General features: G+C 38.5%; 1 protein-coding gene across 14 annotated transcripts in view; it reads right to left on the reverse strand.

Moving 5' to 3' along the window:
• The window catches only part of ELMO1 (engulfment and cell motility 1), a 305,702-nt gene that overhangs the window by 143,444 nt on the left and 144,265 nt on the right, over positions 1–17,993 (reverse strand). For all 14 annotated transcript variants that reach the window (XM_080579782.1, XM_080579779.1, XM_080579789.1 and 11 more), the window contains one exon: positions 12,199–12,307. In XM_080579782.1, the coding sequence (XP_080435908.1) occupies positions 12,199–12,307 (109 nt within the window). The remainder of the gene's footprint in view (positions 1–12,198; positions 12,308–17,993) is intronic.

Here is a 17,993-nt window from a genome sequence, read left to right on the forward strand (position 1 = left end):
GTCTAATTTTCAAATGCAGGGAAATAAGTATTAAAATTACCCTTCACAATACCTGAGGGGAAGGAAATGAAGGGACAGCTGATGGCTCTGCTGTTGAAAGCTGAAGGAAATGAGGAGGATTCACCAAATATCTGTCTGTAAAGCACAATACCACCTCACAAGGAATCCTCAAGATTTTCAATGCCTTTAAATATAGCACATCAATAAAATATTATTGTAGAGTTCTGACCCTCCAGCCCTTTCAGATGATAGGCTTATGACAAACCTGATCATGGATTATTATATGAAAAGGCAGTGAACTTTCCAGACTGCAAGAACATCAGACTCTATGGCACTAAATTAGGCAAAGAATATCACCATCAGCCGTTACCAGGATAATGAGATCACACAGCACCTTCAGCTGGTCCCTAAGGAATTACTCCAAGCTGATCACAAGCTCCTCATAAAACATCATCTGAGAAACTGAGTCTTGGAGAGAAACAGGCAATAAAAGTAAAAAGCCGAGAACTAAACCATCTTTAGAATTTTCTGTCTTTTTAGAATACAAAATGTAATATTATTCACAATAATGGTCAGGTTGCTCCATGGCACCACACTAAGCCTCTCTTTGTTCATTACCTGCAGTACTGTCATGTTTGAAATCCCAAGCCTCTATGTTTTATAATAATAACAAAAATTACAATAATAATTATTAATAATAATAATAAAGAAGAAAGGGAGAAAGATTGGATATTTTCCAATTTTAGCTACTAGGTCTGGCCAAAGTTGTTGGTTTTTTTTATTAAAAAGGTTGAAAAGAAGCGTTTACTTTTTTTTACCAAGGACTCATTTTTTTTACCAGGACTCATTAACCACAGGACTTATTGCAAGAAGTTTAAGAAAGTGAAACATCACGCCAATAAGATTTCATAGTTATAAGTACACAAGCAATCATATTTTGAGTCTTGATAACCTACTTCAGATGAACAAAGAGTCCAATGCTTTTCCTTAGCTCCTTATCAGTCACTTCATAAAGCATCATAATATTGGCTATAATCATGTTGTTGTTTTGTTTTGTTTTGTTTTTTTTTTAAAGTGTCTGTCATCAAGTATCTCTTTGATGTGAAGAGAGGCGTGATGGGTCTTTCCTTGGATACTCAATAGAATAATTAAATTAATACTCTGTAGTGATAATTAGGAGAGAAAAAAAAGAGCTCACCAGCCACTTTGGGGCATTATTAGCAAGCATATTAGCAAGCTGCGTGCATAAAAATTAGAAAGGCCCAGGAAAAGCAAGCTTGGCCCTGAAAGAGTTAAGAGCTACTTGTGCTAGAGGCCAGAGGTTTGTTAAGACACAGCATTTGAAGCTGCAAGAAGGATAAAGTCTGTTCACATACATCAGTAATAAATGAGACTTAAGGCAAAAAAATAACAAAGATATCTCTAACTTGAGCCACAAATTTTTCCTTCATTAACAACTTGCAAAGATCCAGAACAAAGTCACAACTCTCCATGCCAAAGGGGCACAGGGGCAGGTAACAACTCCTCCATCAAAAAATCATTCACATATCTAATAACTTCCCACAAAGAGTTTCATTTTGTTCTGATATCCCTAGTACACGAAACAAAGTATTATGGGAGCCTAAATTCATACGACAACCTGGTTTTGAAGACAAAGACTGGGAGTCTGTATGGGTGCATGCATGCACACCTCCCTATTAATAAATTGCCTACTGTGACAGGCTCCTGGAGTAGGCAGCATATAATTACAATTCCCTTAATGACTTATCAGCATACAGAGTCACACAACTTGTGCATATGAAGAGTACAGCTCTACTTTGCCCAAGAGATGGTGAGAAGGAGTTATGGGAGACTGCTTCATCTGAGAGCCTGTCCTGAGAGTATGGACAGACATACTGATACATATGAGAGGAATTAGATGCCCTTGAGAAGAACTAGGGCCATCCTCTGTCAAAACTATCACAAAATAATGAAATAGAAGTTCTAGCTATGCTAGCTGTAATATAAATGGCTTTAAGTCTATGGAGAACAGGGACATGATGAATGTGAATACTTGGGTTGCAATTAACTAAGGAAATGCAATCCCATCTTAGCAGTTGTGAGGACCACACCGCACTGAGGACTCTTCCATCCCCATCTCCCCAGCCAGCAGCACCAGAAGCCAGTTCTGCTCCCAGCCTGCCAGCGTCCCTTCCCTGGGCCTGGCACCGGCAGCAGAGGTCCTGTTTGGAGGGTCACAGGGTTTCTCCTTCAGGAGGTGCCACTCTGGCACTGCGCTCTCATCCCTAAGGAGCCAGCAGCATGCTGGAAAAGTGCCCTGCAGGCCCTGCGAGCAGCTCTGTGCAATCAGGGCCAGGAAGGTGATGGGGAGGAGAGCATGTGGCCAGCCCCAGGCTCTCCGAAGAGGGTAGGCTGAGACACAGGCCTGGGCTCCACCAGCCCTGACATTTCTTACCTTGCTGATGTCCTAAAGGAGAAAGGTGAGATCCTGATGAAAACTTCTCTAGGAGCCAGGATTTGCCCCCCGGCTCTACCCCATGACACAAAATCACGTTTACATTTGTTTTAGTATTGTAAGTCGACTCTCCAGGTTATTGGGAATTCTTTCCCAAAATTCAGAATTGTCCTTACCCTCCCTTAATAGCAGGCATTAAAGCTTTTACTTAAGAATTACACTGAAATTATTTTTTGATTCACACAAGGTGGCTATGACAAAACTTCAGCTTAAATTGTTCAGACATTTTACAAACCAAGCAATTCACTTCCTTGTCATAATACATAAAAATGTGCCCTGAAAATGCATTCATCACATTTAAACACTTGCTGCAAAGTTTCTGCTAATCCAGGTATGGAGAATGCCAAATGCCAAGTAAATAAGTACAGCTAAAGAGACCGTTTCAATGGTGGTTGTACTCACTCTTTGAATCGTTCATCATGAAACAGAGCAAAATGTAATCCTTCAGACTGCTGCACAATTAAAAGCTCATGCTGAAACACGAACATCTCTGTGGTCTGTAAAAGGCCTGAGGGTCTACAGCTTTCTCCCATCACAGTTCCAGCTAATTTATATTTCTTCAAGAAGGGCAAGTGAAATTTAGTTGTTAGAAGCTAATTTTCTTAAACTTTTCGTTAGCAAGAATTTCAGTGGAAATGAAAGTGACAGATGTTATTTCAACACGTAGGCAACGTTAGTAACTCAACGTTAAATATCTACATCACCTTCAGAGTGTGGATCCAATCCTTCAGGTTACTCACCTTTACCGTTACTTTTACTTGCACATACAGAGCATAAACAGTAAAAACTTAAAACAAAGTACATAAGCAGTTAGATGTTTTACATTAAAGTACTGCTAGTGAATGACGGATAAAGAAAACATATTAAGATCTAGACTTTCACTACTCTGTTTTGATCAACGCCCTGAGAAAAAAACTCTTACAAAGAAATACGTCAAGGACATGCCCTTTTTAATTCATCAGGAATGAACGATGACCCCTCCTTAAAAAGGTTCCCCCATTTTAACTGGGTATATGATCAGTCAGTATAAAGTAGCTTTCCAAAGTATCAGGTGGTACAATCATTTGAGTGACAAAAAAAAATTAAGTGCGATTATATGAAAAGAGTATTATTCTCTGCTTTGTCGTCCCCCCACCAAGAACATCCATATTTATCTGTTCAGTCCAAGCAACGGAAGGAACCATCATGTCTTCCTGAACAAACACAAACTGCATGTTTACAATGCACAGCATACAGTAGGAGAAGCAGGATGTGCTAACCAGAGAAAAGCTTCAAAGAAACGTAATTATACTGTTCTGTGCCTGCCTTACCCTTGGTTAGTACTACATCAGGACATTGTGTCTGATCTCATTCCTTGGAAGCCTGACAATCTGAATTTTAAATAACTTTAAAGCTCTAAAGCTCCCCTCACAGGTGCAGATTTTTAAAAAGGTATTTACTGTGAGCCAGAAAAAGTTGTTTTTTTTTAAAAAAAAAAAAAATTACCAAATTTTTCGTAGAATAAACAAAGGTAAAAAGCCTAAGAGAATAAAGCTTTCTGACAGAGGACTCGACTACCCAGTCAATAGTAATCCAGAAGTGCCTCCAGTGCCATGCAAACATCCATGAAGCTCCATGTGTTGGACCACCTGGGACACTTAGCGGTACATCCACTACCTCAGAGCCAGTCCAGCAACAGGCTGTTACAAGGATATTCACTTGCTCAAGAAAAGCAATGTTATTTGCAAAACCTCATGTGTTTGCCAGAATACGGCACACTTTCTATCCTTTGCAAGTGCAGCCTTGTCTCAGGAACGACGGGAACTGAACAGTAAATGCTGGTTCTCATTTTAGCAGACAACCTGCTAATGATTTGTCCTCAAACCCCCAAATCATGCTGTCTTTTTCGCACAGCAAAACCTCTAGTCCCTCTTTTTTCACCTACAAAACTTTCTGCTTCCTTCCTGAATATCCTTTAGCATTGCCCATACAAACATTTTTGAAACATACAAAGCAACAGGATAGATAGACTGAAAGTTGCTATTAAAGCAACACTGAGCTTTTACAAATTACTTGATTCTATGTACAATTCATTTAGCAACTATATGCCTCTTTTAAACACAGCAATTGCAAAATTTTCAGCCTCCTGCATAGAAGAGCTGTGAAACCATGAGAGGTTACTGCAAATTTTAAGCACAACTTGTTGCAAAGTCTAGAAGACTTTGGCTACTTTTAACAAATCTGTATTTATAAAATAATAACAAAAGTGAAATAAGGAGGCTCAGAATTGATTCCAAGATTATTTTTCTCTTAGGTACAATCTGCTCAGCATTAACCTGTCACTGAACAAAGAGCAACCCTCAAAACGTCCACAAATTGTTCCAGAAAAGCAACAAATGTTTAGCTATACCTAAGGTGTCTGAAGGAACTTGCAAACCTGCAGGCAGAAGGGAACTTTAAAAGCCTGAACGGTTCCCCAATGCTAGGAAGAGATGCAGAGTTTTCAAAATGGGACACATTTTGAAGATTTTATTTAATCCCCAGTTTTTCCTAAGGCAATAATTAATATATTTATCCATGTCACCTGGTTTGCTTTCACACACATGCCTAGACTTTAATGTTACTACGTTAAACTGTATGAAGTTCAACAAGGCCAAGTGCTGGGTCCTGCACCTGGGGCGTAACAGCCCCAAGCAGCGCTACAGGCTGGGAGATGAGTGGTTGGAAAGCTGCCTGGCAGAGAAGGACCTGGGAGTATTGGTTGATAGGCAGCTGAATATGAGCCAGCAGTGTGCTCAGGTGGCCAACAAGGCCAACAGCATCCTGGCTTGTATAAGAAGCAGTGTGGCCAGCAGGTCTAGGGAAGTGATTGTCCCCCTGTACTCGGCTCTGGTGAGGCCGCACCTCGAGTACTGTGTTCAGTTTTGGGCCCCTTGCTACAAGAAGGACATGGAGGTGCTCGAGAGAGTCCAGAGAAGGGCAATGAAGCTGGCAAGGGGTCTGGAGAACAAGTCTTACGAGGAGCGGCTGAGGGAGCTGGGGTTGTTTAGCCTGGAGAAGAGGAGGCTCAGGAGAGACCTCATTGCTCTCTATAGGTACCTTAAAGGAGGCTGTAGAGAGGTGGGGGTTGGTCTATTCTCCCACGTGCCTGGTGACAGGACGAGGGGGAATGGGATACAGTTGTGCCAGGGGAGGTTTAGGTTGGATGTTAGGAAGAACTTCTTTACCGAAAGGGTTGTTAGGCATTGGAATGGGCTGCCCAGGGAAGTGGTTGAGTCACCATCCCTGGAGGTCTTTAAAAGACGTTTAGATGTAGCCCTTAATGATATGGTTTAGTGGAGGTCTTGTTAGTGTTAGGACAGAGGTTGGACTAGATGATCTTGGAGGTTTCTTCCAACCTAGACGATTCTGTGATACGTCATCCATTATAGCATTGAACAAAAAAAAAACCACACAACCAACCAACCAAACAAAAAAACCTAGAATTTGGTTCCAGTGACCACATTAAAAGAACTTACAGCTTTTATTCTACCATGATATCAAGCTAGCTAAAACCATAGCTTCCACTACTTACAGGAAATCAACTTCAAGATTTTTTTTTTCTCCCCATCATTCTTCACCTTTGTTCAGCTAGTTCCCTAGTTCAGCATCCTCAGCAGCTAAGGTCTATGCCTTATTCCCAATTTGATTTTATCAGGCTTTAACTTCCAAATCTTGATTCTTCCTGTCCCTTTCATTACCAGATAAGAGAGCTCTTCATACCTAATCATATTACCTCTTTGTTGTCTTTGGAAAAATAAATTGATTTCTAGAAAATCTTTTCCATCCACACATCTTTCTTGCCCTTAAGTGTCCGTTTTTTTCCCACATTTCATGATTATTGTATGAATAATATTATTGAAAATTGAGTAAATGTAATTTTAAAGGAAATAAGGAATCCTGCATTCAGGACACCATAAGATTAAGCACTTTGCACATACGAAACAAGTTATAAACCCTGCTCCAAAGAGATGAAAGACTTATAAAAAAAGACATATGGCTATAGACAATAGGAAAAACATGAGTGGGGTGGCTAGCAACTTTGTATTGACTTTGAAGCCAACAGTGCCACGTGTAGAAAGCAATGTTCCAACATCTGTCTCACTGTCCCTCAGGACAGAAGTAAAACCAAATCATCTTGCTCAAAAGGTGCCTGCAGTTGCTCATGTTCTCAAAGATTACACTGGATGCTTTGCAAGAACTTCACAGTTCACCATAAGCATGCAGAGATTAAGACTTTTAAGAGCAAGTAAAAAAAAAAAAGAGGAGCATCTCCCTAGGGAAAGGGAGTTTCATTCTCTTTCCAGAGGGACTGTGCCAAAAGGACAAGAGGACTGTTTGACAAAGACTGATATTCTGCTGTCCTACAAAAGTACAATTTAGATGACTCCACAAGTTACTGGCTTTGCATTAGAAGGACAAGCGTATTTAATACCTCTATAGTAAGGAATGGCTATTTTGCTAGTAATGTTTCCAAAGTAGCCCTTAAAACTCAAGATCAATATGGATTTTAGGTTTTCCCTCCACGCCTCCCCCTTCACTGCTACTGATTGTTTTCAAAGTTGGCTGAATGGTGTTTATCTTGTGACCTTCAGTCAAGATCTGATGAATTTTTGCTCTGACTGAGAGTTATCTGATGTGGTGATGGTTTGAGCATGAGAATAAAAAGGTGGATATATGAGAATGAATGCACTGAAAAGCTAAGACAAAGGAGGTTATGATTTCTTTATAACTATTTCATTGTATTCTAAAGATAGGATCAAAAGTTCAGGATGAAAAAGAAAATTTGCTACCTTTTACTAAAACCTCCTTGGTAAGAAAAGTGGTTCAGTTTCATAACATACACTTCCTGACTCCTAAAGTGCTTCAGTCTCTAGAAGATGAAATTGCAAGAAGAAACCTGAGAACACTAAAAATATTTAATTTTATTTACTATTTCAGGGGCTTTATTCTATTTAAATTTAAGAAGAGAAGGAGAAAGTGAAAATTACCTTTCAAGGCAATTACCTTTCAAGCAAGGGGGAAAATTTATATATGACATTCAACTATAAAAACATTGGATTTGCTGTCAATGAAAAATCGAACCAGATGAGTCCTCAAGTCTCGACTGCTGATCCTGCAGTGACCAGTATGGTTTCAGGGAAAGATCAACAGAAAAATCCTACAATGCATATTGTGGATTGTGCAAAGATAAAAAAAGTGCTTCCTAACCCTTGCAGCAATCAGCTTACTCCTTGAAGCATGAGATTTGATTACCTTCATCTCGGCAGGCACAGCCATGAACAGCACTATATACCTATTAAGTACCTAGCATGTTCTATTTGATAAAGGGACAATAATGTAAGAATTTCTGAACCAATTCAATTCTGCAACCTGGGCAATAATTGCAATGAGTAATCCATACCAAGAACACGTATGAACAGCATCAAGGGCATTATAATGTGTTGACATTTACATCTTCTCCTTTGAGGAAAAAAATCCTGTAAGTGGATCAAGTCTAACAGAAGCCCATGACAATTAAATTCTCCACAATAAGAAAGCAAGAAAACCCAGTGAAGAAGTTACCTGACAAAAGCTTTAGGACAAATATCCTCTGACATGTGGCATATATCCCTGTGGTCTGTCATAAAGCTTGAGTGCTAATTTTTGCTAAAGCCCCTAAACACCACCCATCAAAAAAATCACATGGGAACATTTTCAGTTCAACATCTGTGTCCTGCTCAAAAATACACTATAAATACTCAAGGTCTGACATGCCTTATATATAGAATAGCTTCAGGCATGCAATGATATTGGCATATCTGAGGAAAGCTGTCTGTCTGCACACATCAATAATCTACTCTTCATCCATTGGCTACAAGCTGGTATTTCTTTTTATTATTATCATTTTTATTTATCTGCATTGTTACTGTCTCCCTGCAATGCCAGCAGACTGTTTAGGAGGCATTCCTCTCCTCTAAGCACTTATGTCACGTACCAAAACCTGCAGAAAGAAGACGGAAGATGGAGGTTTACCTTAGTTTTCATAGCTACTAAGAACGAAATATGAAAGGCCTTATTTTATCTGCTCTTTGTGAATATGCCTGTGTATCAGTATTGCGGAGCGTCAAAGCGCCTTATGCTGTAGGAGGGGGATGAGTGCGGTCGCTGGGGTGAGAATGTAACTGGCTGATGTCAGCTCTAAGACACAGAGGACAAGATGCAAATCAGCTTGTTATCCAAGATGTACAAAGGAAACTATTAGTGGAGAAAGGAGAATTATCAAAGCATTTGCCAAGATGAGTGTCTTGGCAAGTAGTCAGTAAAGCCATTCTCTTCAATGCCTTTCTAACAGCAACAGTTACGTAAGATTAAAAGATTTAAGCCAAATATTCCACTCTTCCCAGATTCAGAGATTTCACTGACTTATGTATGTTTCAATAACTTCCATGTTACTTAAACACTACACCAACATTCCTCACAAGTTTTTGGTTCTTCTGCTCCACAGATCCACCTCTATAAAGTAGTCAACATATTCTCAGCTCACAGCTTATACTTGAGCTTTCTTTTCTTGCACAAGATTTAAACTCGTGCTTAAGTGCTTTGCTGAAGAAGAAATGAATTTCTGAGTTATGAACATTTGGGAACCAAAGTCCAAGAGTGAAGAAGTCTGGTGCTTGGATTTGGAGAAATGCAAAATCTGGAGGAGTGGAAAAACCTTTCACATTTTCTTGTGAGTCCTTTTCTGGAATGAATGCAGTGCTTGAAAGGACCAAAAAAAAAAAAAAAAGGTAAAATGCCTTCCTGTTGCCTGAAGGTATTTAATACAATGGAACAAGGGCAGTATAATCACCATTAAAATGCTCTTCATAAATAATGGACAGTCTAGCAGCATTTATCTACTCTGCACTTCAGGAAAGTTTCTACTGCTGAATATTTCATGAATAAAAGGTAATTTATTGTGGCTTTTAAATTATACACTTCAGAAACTATTAAAAAAAAAGTTCTGTGTTCCTGTGCAATAATGACTAGTTATGAATTTCTAAAGAAACACTAGCAGCCTAAATGCGTATTTTGAAACATAACACATACAAACTACCAGGGACACCTTTGCCCTAGACTGTAGCTACTGATTTTTAATATGTCCAATCCTATTTAGCAATACAGTATTTATTTGCAAGTGAAGAATAAACCTGAATGTATATTTTCCTAAGATGTCAGTTCTAGTTTGCACTTCTCAACAAAATATAGGACTGATCACAGGTCACTTAAGATGCACATCTGTGACAGCAATTTTCAAGAAATCTGTTCTCTGTATATTATTGTAAATGGGTATTTTATTATGGCCTTTGTAAGGGACAATTATAGTTCCATATAAACAAAACCATTAAGGAAACATACTGGTTAAAAGGTGAATTGTCAAGATGAAACAGAGGTAACCTTAGCTCTGTCCCCTGTGAATATAAGGCTATGACACAACCTTATTGCTGCATCCAGAGACAGGTGCTCAGTGGTTGTAGATTAGTGTGACTTCACAGAAGTCAACAGTGCTACATCTGGTTTCTATCAACAGAAGCACCAGTGCATTTCTTGGCATCAAACCTGTCTGTACTACTTCACATGCCTATGAAAGAGCACCACAGGAGCCTGCTGTGAACAAGCACACCCATCATCCACTGACAAGCAACTTTAACACCACCAAAGGAAATGGTATTTAAACATTAAAAGGTAATTTCCCTCAGCCAGAGCTATTCTTGGGGAAATTTTTAGTTTTCTTACTACCCCCACGCTTCCAAAATGTAGAGATACTCTAAATGAGAGATGACAAAGTATTCTTTCTAAAATGAAGATAGCAAAAATAACTTTCCTTTCATATTTTTTGTATAACAAAGCCACCATACCATACCAAATCCTCTTTTTTTTTTCAATTCACATTCCCTACTTGAAAAGGCCAGATAATGAAAAATTTAAAATATGAAAGCTTGTATATCCAGAAGTTAGAAGCAATCAGAATAAACAGTACCATACATGGCAAATCATCTACATTCTAATAGCCCCCGCATGTGGACAAATGTGTCTGTGGCAAAAAGATTTGTTTACTGAATGACTTCTCATGACACGGCAAGGAAGAAGTCTGAGACACCTGGCTCACCCGTAGATCAATCATTTTTCTTAGTAGCAAAATGCACTGCAAATCCTATGGAGGGATGGGACATCTACAAAAGACATCATACACAAAGCAGTATTTCAGGTATTTTTCGGTGTATTTACAGAAGTAAAACAAAATTAATCTTTAGCACTTAATCCAAATAGCTTTACAGCTTTGGCAAGGTATGTCCCTCCTACATTTACTAGCAGAAAAAAAATCAGACAGACCGATCACAGATAATTTGGCTTTAGACACCTCAACTGCAGCAATAAAGTTATTTTGAGGGAGATGGATCTGCTGCAGTCTGCACCTTACACAACATATTTTTGCTTTTGAAGACATCTAGAATAGTTGCTAAGCTGTTCATTTATAGACATAGTGATTGCAACCCTTAATAACTGGTATACTTGGTATGGTACTCAAAAGTAAGCATCATATCATTTGTCTGTGTCTGTCAAATACTGAGTATTGATTTGGAAGCTGTAAGCAATGCACGGGTTTTAGCCCGTCCTATTGCACAAAGAGGTTTTTCCCTCGGTCAATAAAGTCTCTCAAGACACCACATTTAAAAATCCTGGATGTATTAACAGTCAAATCATACATTTAAAACAGTGCTTCTGAGATCTATTGAAGAGCTGCTAGAAACAAGAACCAATGATACCTATATGCTTGCTTGCTGCTTCCTGAGTTGCTCTTCTCATTACATTTTGTGGACTTGGGCATAAAGGTAAAAAAAAAAAAGCATTTATTAGGGGGAAAAAAAAAAAACAGCTTGGAAGGAAAACAAGCATCTCTGTTGTGCCCCCTGCTCATGTAGCATGAAAATGAAACTTGTGGTAGTCTTTGCCAAACAGACTGCAGCAGGATCCAAAACATTACTGATGGATAGCTTAAGTTTACATATATTGATAAACACCAACTCTCTACACTAATGAAGATACAGAAACGCTCTTCTGTTTGATAGTATCTAACAATTTGTCAGGGGGCTGCAATCGAAGCCAAAGACAGCTTTACTTAATGCTTGTTTACTCTGTATTAAAATACAATATTTTGTATCACAGTGTTAGAGTAAATGATACATATAATATCTGGTGTTTAGGTAGAGCTTTACATATATAAGAGGAAACAGGATGTGTCAATTTCGATGAGCAATCCCACGACAAATGATTGTACTACTCATAAAACCAACAAGACAAGCACGTGGAACAGTAAGAGAAAGAAGTCTGCACAGAGGATAACGAAGTCACCTGGTGGGACATGAGCGTACCCCTTTGGAAATGATGCAACAGCCCTGCTTCACACAGAAGAAATTCAAAAATCAGATGCCCATTTCCTCCAGTCCACCCTCATTCACGGAATGCCAGCAAATTAGTATGACAGACAGAAAAGCAGGCATAATCATTTGGAGTGCCAGTATTCAATACGTAACCATACTGAGAAATGATTCACAGAATAAAATACTTGCACTGAAATAAACTTCAGGTATCACTGAACTCACTCCGTGTGTCTTAGAGGTCAAACAAATAGGCCAACTTACGCAGCTCTCCTACTTTCAGTATTTCGCACAGCATCTTTGTCAGCTCAATGCTACTTCGGCCAAATGGGCACTCATGCTTGTCTTCTCGACTACTGTTCTCCAGGACAATCTGAAGTAGGAATTAAAATGGAAAATAATCAGTTTGAAGAATCCATGAGCTGAAGTACTATACTCCACATCCAACATTTACAACACACACCAGACTGAATTTAGGAAAGTTTTCATAAAGCCTTTCCGCCAGCTAAATGAGAGGAGAAATGAGCTGACAGGAAAACAAAACAAAACAAACAAAAACACACACACACACAAAGAGAAATGTTGCCTCCCTATGCATGAAGCAGTGACACAGAAGCAGTGCAATTCCAAGACCAACCCAGACGCTTTCCCATTCCTATACAGTGTTGCTGTTCTGCACCAGTCCTGTCTTGAAGAAATTGCATCAGAAGCCAAAGAGAAAGAAATATTTAAAACATTCAAGAAACATTTCAAATTGCAGGTTAAAGGAAATTAGATATGATGACTCATAGACATGAGCACACCTAGAAGGAACCATAAAAAACATATGACAAAAATTGCATAGCTGGATTCACAGGCTCCAAAAAAGATCCAAGTGACAATAATCAAACTCCAGTCCACAGAGTAAGAAAATGTGCTCAGTTTCTCCATTACAGGAGACACTTGCATGCAAATCATTTCAGTGTTTTCACTCTTGCATCAAGCCCATGAATGCTGCAAAAACAGCTTGAGGAAAGTCTTCATATTATCAGTTGAATTACGGTGCAAAAATGTGAGAAAAGAACTTCTTGAACATTTTTACACCATTTTGCACCTGAAATAATATTTTCCCCAGCACTACAACTAAACAAGAGATTTCACTGTATATGAAAGATGAGTTATAAAAATACTGTAGATTTCATTGAAGGTGTGTGCCTGAAAAGGCAGAAAAACTGAGGCTCGAGAAAAGGAAAAAACAAACAGTCAAAACAGATTTGCAGTAAGAATTGTCTTTGCTCTAAAAAACTTTGCCACCAGCTTTAAAAAGATGGGAAAAAAATACAACCTAAACATCTGCTGCACAGCTTGGGGGTGAGGGAGAGAGAAAGAAAATGAATTTTAAAGGTAAGAGATTTTGCCAAGCTCCAAAGAACCTCAGCAGCTCTCTAAATTTTCTTCACAAACAATTGTTTAGACACTGCTCTGTGATTTGCATTCCTCCTGTCTCCTTACCTCCTATCTTCACCATGTTTTTTTTTTTTTTTGTTTGTTTGTTTTTTTTAAATCTTTCAACTTTGTCAGCAAGGAAAGCTTCCAAAACAGTAAAACAACATTGCTTTCCATCATGACAGAAAATGTTGTGCTCCTTTCTAAAATCCTAGAGTTCCCACTAAATCCTCATTTACAAAAGGCTCCAAGGCTGCAACTTCGCTCAAAACAAGGTGGTGGTGGCAGAGAGGAGGACTGGATCCATCACTGGATGCCAGCAAAACCTTCCCTCTACCCCCAGATCTTAGCTGTGATTGTTAGGTATCCATGCTCTCTCGCGTGCAGAAGCCTTCGCTGTCAGGCAGTTAAGGTGAAAGTGGGAAAATGAAATGAAAACCCAAAAGCAAGCATGAAAGTTATCTGCTTCACATAGCATGCTGAAACCTCCTCACCAAGAAGTATCTATTCCAGTCCTGCTCTACAAAGGGCAGCTCCTAACCCATCCCCCGGGGATGTAAAAGGATGGTTGTTTTCTGCGTTGTGAAAATGGAAGATCGCTTTTTTTTGGTTTTCATTGTTGTCTTCTTATCACCAGATTTGCCTCGATTCCCACAGATGCTTAGAAACTAATTCAGGATGTGATAAATACCTGACTCTAACTGATTTTCACTGGACTTTTCCAACGGGGTATATTAGAATCATGGTCACCGCTCTGCCAAGAGGACTTAATTTTCCTTGTAAAAGTTTTGGTTTAAATTACACCTAATTGTTCCGTGTCACATCTGGATAACAGCTGTATCAAATCAAAGAAACACCCCTGCAATTTTTGTTTTATGTTGCTGCAGCCACCGTTCAAGGAACATGAGAATATGACTTTGCCTTGTGGATGAGTCATCTTGCTCCAGTCTCTTTCATGGAGGATAGTGCTACATTTCCATATCCAAACGCAGGAGCAACGACAGATTGGCACACATGCAATGTAAGGCTGTGTCTCAACACCTCCCTGGGATCACTTCTCTTGTTTTATTATTATGTGTTTTATCTCTCACATAATAAAACGTAAAATCTGCATACTGGAGCAGGGGGCTGCTTTGACACAGATTTAGATACAGCAGAGAAACACTGGTAATAAAATCAATGAAGAGGCAAAATGAAAGGGTAAGGGGGAGGGGACGGGAAGCTCTCAGATCAGCATTCCTGCTGGCTTCTGGCAGATGCATTTTGTTGAGTTTCACATTAACCCGACATATTAACATTTCATGAGCACATAAATATTTAATGGTGACACCATATATGCATATAATGTAAGGCAGAATTACAGCAATCAATAAGAATGCCAGAGAAATATTTAAGGAACTGTGTATTGCTATACAGCAAATTAAATGGCAATTTCAGTAATCAATATGTAAAGCAGCTTTGAAACAACCCTCACTCACACTCTCTCTGCAAGCATCATCTTTTAGAGTTTGCTGCGCAAAATAAGGCAGAGCTGACATGTTACATTGCTGCAGGAAAGGAAGATGGAAGACTCTTTACTACATCTAAGGCAAATTTGTAGGCAAATTTGACTAATATGGATCTTCTATAAGAAACGGCAATGGTAAAAAGGTGTGTGGAGGGGTGTCCCAAAGGAAAATTATTCTTAATCTTGGCAAGAGATTTACAACATTCATTAGGATATTTGTAATACTCTTTTCATGACTTCACAACTCATATCCTGTTCCAAAGTAAAACGCTATAAATACAGCTGATAATGGCATAATTTTAATCTTACTTCCTTTATCAATCTGGTTATGGAGGAGAAATAAGGAGAGAATAGACATGTTTGCTCCATAAACTGGTGAAAACCATAGCAGGGGAAAACATAACACAGCTCTAGACAGAAAATGCTTGTGAATCAAGCCATCAGTACACTCTGTAGACATACACATTTCTATCACAGCAGTTATTTTAGCAAGGAAAGGAAAGCAGTGAGGAAGACCAAATAACCTTCATTCAAATGGAGGTCTATCATCAATGCCCCCCCTCACAAATCCACCACAGCAAGCTGCAGATCTACCAGATGTTTCACTATCAACAGCTATGGTTGCTAAATTTTACTCTGGGGAGAAAAATATTTAAAGGCAGAAACCATGGACATTGCAGGAGAGCTCTCAGCACCTTGATCATCTTCCCTTAATCCTACCTCGGCCCTCATTTGCTTGGTAGCCCTTTATTTTGATATTAGGCATCTACTTCTGCCAGCTTATCCTCTATTTACTGTTTGCAGAGCTATGGAATTGGAAAGATGCAAAATGAAAAAATGGCTTTTAATATGCTAGATATTATACAGACAAAATCCAAAACCACCTTGCAATACAGAGATATGAAATGCTGCAGATCATTTTTTCTTTCTCTGTTCCTTTAAGCTCTAATGCCCATTACTATGAGGCAAGGCAAAAAACAACCATGATGTGTAACACGCAATAAATACAAAACAATTTTCTTAAAAATCAACAAAAAATACAGACATGGATCTCAAGAAAATGAAAACAAAAGGGAAAAAATTACCCGGAGAGGGCGGGCAGGCAAAGTTTGTGTGAAGAAAAGATATTAAAGAACAAGACAGGATAACAAGCTGGTAAAAGGAAAATAAGTGAAGTAATTTAAAAACCAAAAAGAAGAATACAAACGTTCTTCCTTCCTTTCTCTGAGCTGCAAGAACAAGATACATAGAATGAGAACAGAGAACAAAATTAAATCAGAAGAATGAGATTAATTGACTAGCAGAAGGGGAGAAAGGAAGAATTTAAAAAAAAATATATATATATATTTTAATTAAAGGAGCTGAAATTTTTAGGAAAGCCAGCATTACCCATTTTCTTGGCATTTCTACAATTGAAACTTTGTAGCCTGTTAAGGCACAGGAATTTGACAACCTCTGTAACAGAATACAGATCTGTACAGTTTTTACTATTTTTAGGTTACCTCATGTATGTACTTCTCTCTTTTAAAAATTCCTGTTGTAAATACAACAGAAACATTTCCCAAATACAAAAATAAATAATATCAAAACAAACAAAAACAGAAAACAAACAAACAAACAACAACAAAACACACGCAAATAAAACAACCGAAATGATCAGGAAGAGAAATGAAGTCTTAGTGTAGACATTTCAGGCAGTGTTGTTTAGCAACTGCTGACAGCTGAATTTCTTCTGGGATTTAGCCATATGAATTGCCTGAAGTACACAGTTTCCTCTGAAGCCAAAAGCGTTTTCAAGAAGAGGAAGGCAGCCTTCAAGTGTCCTATTGTCCAACAAAACATTTAGAAAGAACGAGGAAGGAATAAGCCTCCTTAGAGAATATATTTAGTTCTTGTTTTTGAAATACATTTTTTTTTACTTCCTCTTTGTATTATAGTTAATGTTGCTCAGCATCACCCAAAGAAGGCTAACCTACCTTTAAAAGATATGTAGTAATGGCATGGATATATGTTTATAATATAAATTTAAATATATAATATATAATATAATGGATATTTTATAACATAAAATAAACTCAAATGTTATGCCAACATCACAGAGGAATAGTGTAAAACCTCCAGCAGCAGAAAGAAACAAAATCAAAAGATTTTCTAACTTTACAGCAGGAAACTTCACATTGTTCGTTTATGATCTTCCATTGAATTATTCATCGAGTCCATCACTTCTTCAGGAACACAAAACAGACTCCTCGGGGAGGCTGTGGACTAAATGAAAATTTTTCCATACTTCACTACCATGGTCTTAAAAGTCTGCCATCAGCCTCGATAATGAAGTTTATGCCCGCAACTAAGAGTTAATGACTGACAAAAACCTAAAGTTGTAAAGACAGGTATCATATTCAAAAACTTCCTTATCAAAATTCAGAAGGATGAAACTACCTGGAAGAAGTATTGCTCCTTCACCGGGAATATCAACTCAGCCAATCCCTTAATCCCTCACATTAAAAATTAAATTGGCTCAAAACATACTGCCCACAGCGATTGCAGAAGTAATACCTGAACCAACCTCAGAGCTTCGCAATAGAATAGAGATTCATTACGACTTGGAAGTAAATGCAGAGAGTGAAAGACAACAAGACCCACTATAGCTTCAGCAATACTTGTAATAAATCCCACAGCTGAGAGTTCAACAAGCATTGCTGCACTGTTAGGAAGGAGAATTTCCCCGGACCCATTTCATTGTACTGTCTAAAATCATTCTGCGTTAACAGAGACCAAGTTTTCTAGCAGCCTGCTGTAGGTTAGTATCAAGAGGTTCAGAGAGCAGCTGCTTAGTAAATATGGTAAAAATCTACCTAGACCCAAAATGAAAATCTAGCAGCATTTTAATATCCAAAAATTACAGAGATGCTCCTTTTTTTTTTTTTTTTTTGACACTGCTTTTCCTGCTCTTAAGCTTTCTTATCACATATGGCAGGCTTCACCATTCCCATTTCATGGAGATGCCTTAAGTAATTCTAGGAAGCAAATCCTAAAGATATACTTCTTGAGGAAGATAAAGGACACTGCTGCAGGCAGATTCAGTTCCCATTTATCCTCATCTCCATTTTCCTCCTAAGGCAGCTTG

Source organism: Anser brachyrhynchus (genome assembly GCF_964034855.1).
Source record: "Anser brachyrhynchus genome assembly, chromosome: 2".
NCBI classification, from domain to species: Eukaryota; Metazoa; Chordata; class Aves; order Anseriformes; family Anatidae; genus Anser; species Anser brachyrhynchus.